Here is a 10,420-nt window from a genome sequence, read left to right as displayed (position 1 = left end):
CGTGGCCCCAATGTGGAGTCGGAAAGCCCACGGTGGAGTCTGCTGCTGCCAGGCATCCTATGGCTGTTAGGGACCTCCGCAGAGGACAATGAGGCGGGTCTTCAGCTTAAGGACGCATGGGCCTTGTGGTCACTGCATAGATTGCACCCTGAAAAATACAAAGTATTCTACAGTGTAGAGATTCTGTTGCTCACACAACAGCCCAAACTCCCTTCTAGATCTCTTACAAACTCCTAGACAAAGAGCCTTCCTGGGTTTCCTACTCAGAACTCCCTCCTGGCTAGCAGGAGCTTTACTTGCTTGTTTAGGGTCAGTGGTCTGTGGATGGACAGGGAAAGAATAGAACAGGGGCCTCATTGGTCTTCTAGCTAGTCCTGGCTACAAAGAGTTAAAAATAAACTTTAATAGAGAAATTCCTGTGGGAAGGAGATCAAGGATGGGGATAGAGAAAGTGAGAAAGAACAGATAAAGAAAAGCCCCAGATAGCCTTGGGACTTGCAGCAGGAGGCCAGAGAGGGCAGAGCAGGCACACACAGTGAGACACTGCCATCTGCAACAGAATTCGGGGCAAGCAAAGGGGAGCAAGGTGGGCTGGCTAACTTGGGGAAGGCTCTGTATACGAGTGTATACTCACACCTCTGCACCAATGTATGCATACACGTGCCTGTATATTCACTCCAGAGTCACCATATTATTTACCCTAGGGTCATCACAGAATTCACTAGCCATCCACTCGCCCCTTTACTAACTCTACCCTAGCCATGGATAAGGCGTCCCCTTGCAAACTGGCTCCTCCCTTCAAAGATAAGGCCTTAAAAATTAGGTCAAAGACAAGTGAGCATAAAGCAGCTGCATGTAGATCATCTGAAGAGATGACATAGGCAGAGGTGCCCAGAACATAACCCAGTTATGGTTAAGTCCTAAGTGGGGGAAAAGGGCCCTCTACACCCCCCCCCCCATAAAAGCAGCCAAGAACAAAGCTCCATATGTCTTACATCTTTCCAGAGTCCCTACCCTGATTCTTTCTTATCAGGGTAGATTACTATCTTCTCCTTCTCCTATTTTCCTTTATATATATATATAAAGGGTCTTCCTTTAATTAAACTTTGTCCCTCTAATTTTTATTGGGCAGCTGGTCTCCCAGATGTGACCATGACACTTGCCTTTTATATCTTTTACTTCCTTACCTCTATATTTTACTTTCTAGCTTTTTTTGGAGACAGGATCTTCCCATGTAGTTCAGGCTAGCCTTGGATTCCCTATGTAGCCCACACTGGGCTTTAACTCATGGCAATCTGCCTGCCTCAGCCTCCCAAGTACTGGAGTTACAGGTCTATACCACCACACTTTGCAAATTCTGGCCTTTATATCTTTTAGATAAATTTACTTCTATCTTACCTCCTCTATCTGTAATTTTATTCTTTGTCACCATGGGACACAACCCCAGTGTTTCAGTAACAGTATACTCTCCATTACAGTTTGTCCAAGATTGTCCCTGATCAGAGGGGACTCCTGGAGTTCAAGAGCTTTCTGTGTTTCTCTTCAAGTCCTCTAGCCCGCACAGTGCTTGAATGTTTAAAAAGAACTATATAGGAATATATAGGGGAAAAGTTTCTGATTCAATAGAAACACAAAGTCTTAACATTTCAACCAAAATACACCCAACACATTCAGTGTCTTTTAGTGTGTGTGCTAGTATGGTAATTTTTTTTAAGATAGGGCATCACTGTTCCTTTTGTCTCAGCCTCCTGAGTGCTGGGTTTCAGGAGTGGGCCAGCACACCTAGTGGTACATTTTATTTTAATTAAATGTGCTTTGTAAAAGGAGACTCAGTATGCTGAAATAATTTGTGTGTTTGTTTTAAGACAGAATCTAGGTATGCAGTACAGGGAGACTTTGGACTCACTATGTATCCCAGGTTGGCCTCAAACTCAAAGTGATCCTCCTGCCTCAGCCTCTGGAATGCTGGGATTATAGGTATGCTCCGCTGCATCTGGCTGAAATCAATTTTAAACTTTCTTCCAAAAATTCTATTCAATCATTTTTCACTATCAATCCTCTTTTATCATTGATTTGCTTATATGTCAGTCAAATAATTTCTGGAGAGGTTGTTGATACTGTGTGTGTTCTTACAGCCACAAAGTCATTTACTCTTGATTCCTCTTCTGACATTTTCAGCTCACACCTTTCTTCTCATATCTGTTCATGTACCTACATCCTTCCCAGTTTCTTCTTCTCCCCTTTCTCAGCACCACACTTTGAGTTATAGCCTGATACCTGCCTACTTTTAGCCTACGAGCTCAGCCTATGTGTAAACAATTTTTTTGACTAGGTAGTAGTTTTCAATGACTTCGTGGTTATAAACTGGATGCTAAAACATTTAAATAAAAGTAAAGAAAATGCTGAACCATGCTCTCATTTCCTTCATTTCCTTATTTTAAATTATATCCCTTAATTTCTTTATATCTGTGAGACAATTCTGACCACCATATGAACATTACATATTGTTTTCCAGTGTAAACAATATCATCGTTAGAGTGTCTAACCTTAAATCAATCTGGTTTGATGATTCAAAGCTGGAAGTTCTTTCAAGATCGAAGACTAATTGCTTTAGTTGTTCCCCCTGGATTTAACATCTTTGAAAGCACAATATTCCCTAATAAGTCATTAGAGAGCTTGTTTAGTCACAGAAAAGCTTAGCCCAGCGAGTGAAGTATTATAACTGTTTTCCATTTATGTCAAGTGCTAAAATTATCCATTATATGGCTAATGATATTTTAGAAATGAACATTAATCTCTTTGCCCTATGTCAAAGAAAAACCTACCATTTTTACAGTTTCATTCTTATTCTTTCTGAATTGTAATCTGTCTTGTTGTCACCTCTCTCTTTAGAAGAAATAATGTCCCCTCTAAAGACCAGGTAGAACCAGTTCAAGAAGCTAACACTCATTCATATAATATTAGCACAAATCTTTCTTTTTTTCTCCTTTCCTCTATAATAGTTTGACTTTTTTTTGAAACATTTCTTCCCAATTCACAATACCTACTGCACATTTTGGATCTTAATTACTGGCTCAGATTCTCACACTAGTGAGGCAATATGATGTTTACACATGTGAGACTGGTTTACTTCACTTATAAGCATGGTCTTGGGTTACATCCATTTACCTATAAAAGCCTCCAGGTTATCTTTCTTTAGGGTGGAGTAGTATTTCATTATATAAAAAAACCTCGCATCTTTTAAAAATGTATTCCTTGACTGATAGACATTTGGATTGCTTTCAAGATTTGACTATTACCAATTGTGCTGCTATAAACATGGCTACCCATATATCACTGTAGTGTGATGTTTTAATTCTTTTAGGAAGATACCCAGAAGGGGAATAGCTGGATTGAATGGGACTTCCAATCCTAGTTTTTTGAGGTACCTCCACACTGATTTCCACAGTGGTTGTACCAGTAGACACTACCACCAACAGTAGAGGAGGATTGCTTTTACCCCACAGCATGCCAGCATTTGTTATTGGTTGATTTCTTGATGGCAGCCATTCTTTCTGGGGTGAGATGGAATCTCAGTGTTATTTTAGTTTGCAACTCTTTTTTTTATAGATGAGTTTAATTTGTTTGTATACCTTATTTTCAAGGTTTAAAGTAGACATGTATTATTTTAAAAATACAGTCTTTTGAAAGTCTAAATGACATAAAAAAATCACTAACACCACTTTTCTCAGTAAGATGCAAAACAGATGAAATGGAATAACAAATAGATTATGGTTCGTTTCTTGTTTCTGGAAGCACCCACTATCCAAATCCAGTGCAGGCCTTGCCGGGCTGTCCCACCCTGCCTCAGCAGAGCTTCTGTCCGAGGTTTGGTCCTGGCTGCAGGGGTATGTAGGAGCAGAAAACCAACCATTGCTGGCTATGGACAGTTGGCACAGTTCACTACCCACGGGGTTAACACCAAGGCAAAAATGCCCAGTGTTTCCCTAGGTTCACCTTCTTCTCAAGGAGGGCCCATATGGGCATAGCCATTGCCGTTGTAAAATTGCATTTTAAGAAAAATAAATATTCTGCACAATGTATTTACAAGAATCAGTTGTTTTATCTTGTACCCCAATTACTATAAGATGGAAAACTATAATTTAACAACTATGAAACATATTCTTGGTTGGTTTTGTCAGTTCAACATAGAATTAGGCTCCAAAATATTTTCTGATCTATATTTGTAAATATACAAAATTGTAAATTTTAATTTGCTTAGAAGAGAAGTTTGAAAGAAAGAAATAGAAATGATTTGTTTGAATTTCCTGACTCCTTCAGAGATGCAAATATCCAACAACGTCTTCCTACTACCTGGTGACTGAAGGGCAGTTTCTCATGTTCCTTTTGGATATGAAGGCCTTGGATTCTGCCATGACTTTTGGTCACAGTAAACATCTACTACCAGCTACCACGCAGAAAGCACAATGTGCACTCTCCAACAGGCACAGCAGGGGTGAGGAATGTCTCTAGAACTTGAAGAGATCAATGAAGTGCTGTGGAGACACGGGCGGGCGTGAAGCAGCTGTCTGGGTCAGCTGCAGTGCAGGGATGTCCTGAGTCCTTCCAAAAAAGAATACTGCAGTGCCTACAAAAATGTAAGGTGTCTTCATACTGTTCTTTAGTTGGATAATATTTCTGAAGTATAAAATACATCAACTTCCATTCGATATGACCTTTTTGTGAAAGGATCAAATGTCTACAGAACTGTTGCTCAGCAAAGTGGTACTGACACAGCTTCTTCGGCAGCTGCCTGTCCTCACTGAGCATGTACAGAGTGGGTGTCACCTGGCCCGGAGTAATGATGTCCCACCCATCCGAGAAGCGGTACCAGACGTTGCTCAGCATGTGCAAGGGCAGGTCACTGAGGGTGAGGCCACTGCTCACGTGCTTAGTCATCTGAAGATTCTGTAGTTGTTGTTGCCAGCCAAGGACAGTTTCTAAGCGGCAAAGCCAGATATTGATGTTCCCGACTAGCACTGACTTCCCTACCCCTCTGATAAGAATACATGGAGTAGAGCTCAGGTCTTGCAGAAGATCTTTGATCAAACGAGGATTCTGGTGGTCATCAAGAATCTTTTGAACGATTTTATCCAAAATGCTGAAGTAATTCTTCTGTGCCACACCACTCAATGAAGTTAACTGGGATTTTGCAATTAGCTGCAATAGTTTGACCACATAAGTGAATCTTCGGATATCCTGAATCGCACTTGAAAAGTCTAGCCGGTTAAAGGCTTCTCCCAAGGTACAATAAGCATGCCTTTCTTTTGTGCTTTCTTTATGGACGTAGATCCATTTTTCACAATAAAAACTTTGAGCATTTGTGTCATTTCTGAAATGGTCCTTTTTCCGTTTTTTGTAAGCATATTCGCACTCTTCATTATTGAATATTTCTTCATCTTCACTATTTAAGATAACATCGTGAGTGACAGTACACTGGCTGTTCTCTCTTTCAAGCTCCTGACTACAGGAGTCACATCTCTTCCAGCCATCTTCAGTTTTAATCCAACTCCACCCAGGAGATCTCCAGTCTTGACCCAGAAATGGCATGGCTCTCCCGTAATTCCCACCTGACACTGGACGACCTGGATGTACACAGGCTGCTTCCAGTTTACAACTCTTGAATGACCAGTGATGTCTTGTACTCGGAATAACTACTATGAGGACAACAATGCACAATGTATTAATTATTGCAACTGTTCTACTAACCTGTTTTGAAACTGTTTCACTTATGTATTTTTTTGTGTGGTACGGGGATCAAATTCACCACCTCACACTTGCCAGGCAGGTGCTTATGCTACTGAGGTAAATCCCCAGCCCTTTATTGTTATTTTTATCTTTTTTGTGTTAAAAAATTCCTAGGATTACTAAAATTAAAGAAGAAGAAGAAGGAGCAGGAGGAGCAGGAGGAGCAGGAGGAGGAGAAGAAGAAGATCCGATCCTCTGGATACGAGGACCTCAAGGCACATAGTTTAGTTTTTCTTTTTTTGTGTGTGCTTTTAAAAGGGAATGATCCATATCAGAAAAGTAAGCATTACCATGTACTCAGGAATATCTCCTGGCACTCACAGGCTGGGTAAATCTCCATCAGGCCCTCAGATACTTTTTAGTGGGAGGGGGATGGTAGGAGGAAGGGAAGAGGGAGTGGGAAGGGGAAGAAAAGGAAGAGAAAAAGAGATTCTAGAAAATGCCTTATTTGGAAAACAAACATCCATGTTCAAGTAAGAACAAATTTGGAACATAGAAAAATACAGCAACACAGGTCCCTGTTATAGTTTATATCTAGATTCCCCTAAAGCCTCATGTGCTCATAGGTGTGGCTTTGGGGAGATGATTGAATCATGGGGGCTTGATAATCATCAGTGGATTGGTCCACTGACATGTTTATAGCTAAATGTGATGTTGGGAGGAGAAGCCTGGTTGGAGGAGGTGGTCACTGAGAGTGTGGCCATCTCCCTTCTCCTTCCTTGATTTTTCTGTGTTTCTTGCCACCACACCAAGAACTTTTTTTTCCCCCTGCCATGTCCCTTTGCCATGTCGCCCTGTCTTGGAGTCAGCCAACTATAGACTGAAACTTCTGCAAACTGTGAGCCAAGATAAATCTCTCCTTCCTACAGTTGTTGGTGTTGGGTATTGGGTCTCAATTACAAAAAAAAAGTAATTAAGATAGTTCCCCTTTTGAAGATCACAATGCCTATTAGAAATACTGTGCTACAGTAAGTACACATAGTTCCCAAACCTATTTAACTTAAATAGCCCTTTCCCTTGGACTATATATGGTGTGGAATTAACATGAGGAACTTCAGCTTTGAATGGTGCCATAGAATCTGTGAACTACCTTAGGCTCATTGACATCATACTCACTGTTATCACATATTTGTTTATGAAACTTCACATACTCTCCACCTTTGTTCTCAGCTTACTTCTATTCCATGCTATCTTCACTTGCTTTCCTCTTAGTCTATTCCATACCTGCTCAGGCCACAGCTCATCAGTCAGCTAAGAGTGCAAATGATTCTTGGCTAGGCCCAGAGGAACATGGAATCTACATCATGGCAGCCACAACGGTTGGCACTCTATGGTACCTAAGAGCTAACCAGTGTGTGTGCCATTGAGAGTGGAGGAGGGGAGAATGGTGTGTGAACAAACACTATCCCTATGCAAGACTGTAGAATGTGACATTTGACAGTGTGCCCCCTTGCTCATGTAGCATCTGTCCTAGGGTACAGCTGTAGAAGTCTATTTGAACCTTTATTATTTCATTCATTCCTCTAGTCACATGAAAAGTATTTATTGTGAATCTTTATTGTGTACCAGGCATGGCAATGAATATCAGGGACACAGGGATGGGCAAAAGACATTGTGCCTGATCTCTAGAACCCACAGTCTAATGAAAGACATTTGAATTGCAGACAGTTTGTTCCTTTCTCTATCATCTAAACAAGAAAACTTTTGATAAACGCTAAGAAAAGAGAGAAAATAAAGGGGCACCTAAATGAGATGTGACTGTCACACAAAAGCTCCTCTGCATCATCCTGTGGTGGAGGATTGGGTGGGAGGAGGATTCTGTGGTGGATAGCTGAGTGAAGTCTGGTGGATGAGGTGGTGTGGGGCCCTACCTTGCACTGAATGGGAGTCTAGTGGGTTCTTGGCCCCAGTCAAGGACCCGTGGTGGGGCTACTTAGTGTGGAAGCTAGAAGGATGGCAATCATGGAGAGCTCTGCAGGTCTTGTTGAGATTTTAAACTTAATTCAGAGGAAGCCTTACCTGTGATGTTTCACAGCAGTCATTCTAGCTGCTGGCACCGACTTGGAAGTAGCAGTGTGGGTACCAAGAAACCGGTGAGAGATGCAGGTGGCTTGAGCAAGGGTGTCTGTTGATGATTGGGAAGATGGGGATGGGAGTTGGAAGGGAGGGGAGCTCAGGAGATCAGGCCAAGAGTCCTTGATAGGTTTGAGTGCAGGGGCGGAAGGGGAAAGTCAACAATGGATCCCAGATTTCTGGCTTGAGCAGTTGTATTTGGGACTTTTTTTGGAAAGTCAGACATTAGTCTTCATTGTCTCTGAGTTTCTGGTGTCATCCTTACTGGGATAAGTAGAGAACTATGCCTAACACAGTCCAGGTACAATCTCAGTGGAGGCAAAGACTGAAAATAGGACAGATGAGAATCTTTTCCTTCACTCCCACACAAGAAAAGAAATAAAAATAAAAATGACTCAGATTAAAAAAAAAAAAAAACATTTCCTAGTGGTAATATTCTACTATCACAAGTAAGAGTTTTCTTTCTTTCTTTCTTTCTTTCTTTCTTTCTTTCTTTCTTTCTTTCTTTCTTTCTTTCTTTGTTTCAGTTCCTCTCTGATGAGTTTTAAACTCTACTCTCTGCCCTTTGCACACTGGTGAAACCTGTATAATGATCATTTTTCATTTTGAGTTACTGGCACAGGAAATATTGAATTGTTTTTTTTTCTTAGATTCAAAACACTTACCTTGTTCTGCAAAGACTACAGTGTTATTGTTGAGTTCAGTAAGAGACTTTACCAGCACTTCCTTCCTCTTAAAGTACTCAGGGTCAAAAAGGAAGAAAACACAACTGTATGATTTTCTTTCATACTCCCTGGAAATAATGATTACCATCGCAACTTTAGGTTTAAGATAATGACAGTGAAAACCTGATCATGTCACTATGACCACTTTATTTATAGCCAATGGGGAAATCGACTTTACTCATCTAAGAATTGTAAATGACACTTCCATTTACAACGGAATTTTCAACTTTCATGGAGTTCTGAGTAACTTCTAAAGAAGTAAAGCACAGTTGTTATGGGTTGACCTCTGTCATCCCCAAGTTACATGTTGGAGTCCTAAGCCCCCATATTACAGAATGGGGCCTCATTGCAAATAGAGGAGCTGCAAGTATAATTAGCTCTGATGAAGTCATAGTGGAGTAGTATAGACCTCTAATTTGATATGCTTGGAGAAAAGGAGAGAAAGGTGGAGGGAGGACAGTTATATGGTGACAGAAGCAGAGATTTCAGTGAGGCATTTTCAACCTAAGGCACAACACAGAGGACAGAAGAGGTGAGGAGGGGCCTTCCCGTTGTTGTGAGGGAGCATAGCCTGCAGATGCCTGGAGTTAAGACTTCCAGTCTGAGAACTATGAGATCAACTTCAGTTCTTTCAAGACACTTAGATGGTGGCACCCTTAGGAAGCCAATATAGTTGTCATATTTGAAAGCAACATGGAGATCATTCTAAAAGGGAAATTAATATTTACATAAAAGCTTACCTAGAAAGGGAACCTGTCCTGGGCCAACCTGACAATGAAACATTCTTTCCTTTGTGTAATCTTGTTTAACAGATGGCTATAAAATGTAACTTGAAATGTAACAGGACGTCTTTTTCTCTGTATAACTTATAATTTGTATAGTTGATGATCTTACAACGTAACCTAAAATGTTTAAACTCCCTTAGCAACCCAAGCTGTGCGCAACATTTCAGTCCTAATGTACTGAATCTGCCTTTGTACCCCCTTTTGCTTTCCCTATAAAATCTTCAAAATCCAGCTCAGTGGGGCTCTGGCTCTTTGGGAGAGATTCTAGTCAGGAGCCCACCTGTGAAATAAACTTCCTCCTAAACTTCCTCGGTACCATTTCTTCCCATGTTTTTTCTGTTTTCTGCAATAATTCAATCTATTCTGCAGATAAACAATTATGTTCAAGAGGTGGAGAGATTTTTCCAGTGTCTCCCAGTTCCTCTGCATTGGTCAGAACTAGGGATTCCAATTTCTGTGGTTTGAATGCTTCTCAGAGGCCAACAATCAGAGGTCAATGCCAAAAAGGAATCTAACAAATCTTTACCAGCTCCAAGAAAAAAAGCACAGGAATCAGGCAAACTGATAGAGGAGACTCCAAGAGTATAGAGTAGGAATGCTGGGAGCTTCAGACATGGCAGGGCAATGTTAGAAATACCCATGATGTAGAGACAGAGCCACTACAACATGGATTCCCCACTAGAGCCATGCCTAGTGGAGCCTTAGGAATGGGATGGTTGCCATTAAGATCCACCAATGTTGAAGTTACTGGCAGCACACAGCAGTAGCTTGAGGAAGCCACAGGTACCTATGTGCAACTTCAACTCCAGATACCAGCCAAATAGGATGAGCCCACCAAAGGCCTTAGGGCAAGGTCATACGAGACCCTGTTGGCCCATCTCTTGCTCCAATGTGTCCAGGAAGTGCCTTATGGAATGAAAACTGTCAGTTCTAAGACATAATTTTTGCCCTTTTGGGGTTGGACTTGCTCAGGGCCAGTTATTCTTTACTTCTGAGCTATTTCTCCCTTAAGGAATGGCAGTGTCAACTCTATTCCTGTCCCACCGCTGT

At 41.2% G+C, this 10,420-nt stretch overlaps 1 protein-coding gene across 1 annotated transcript; it reads right to left on the bottom strand.

Annotated features, from left to right (window-relative positions):
• Positions 1-4,082: 4,082 nt before the first annotated feature.
• On the bottom strand, positions 4,083-5,640 carry LOC100712791 (F-box only protein 25-like). The gene has a single exon (XM_013144708.3). It carries the CDS (start codon positions 5,587-5,589, stop codon positions 4,525-4,527), a length of 1,065 nt encoding a protein of 354 aa, XP_013000162.1. The 5' UTR covers positions 5,590-5,640; the 3' UTR covers positions 4,083-4,524.
• Positions 5,641-10,420: the final 4,780 nt, after the last annotated feature.

Source organism: Cavia porcellus, unplaced genomic scaffold, assembly GCF_034190915.1.
Source record: "Cavia porcellus strain 051 isolate PalLab524CR breed Dunkin Hartley unplaced genomic scaffold, mCavPor4.1 scaffold_33, whole genome shotgun sequence".
Lineage (NCBI taxonomy): Eukaryota > Metazoa > Chordata > Mammalia > Rodentia > Caviidae > Cavia > Cavia porcellus.
This window is presented reverse-complemented; position numbering and strand designations above follow the sequence as displayed.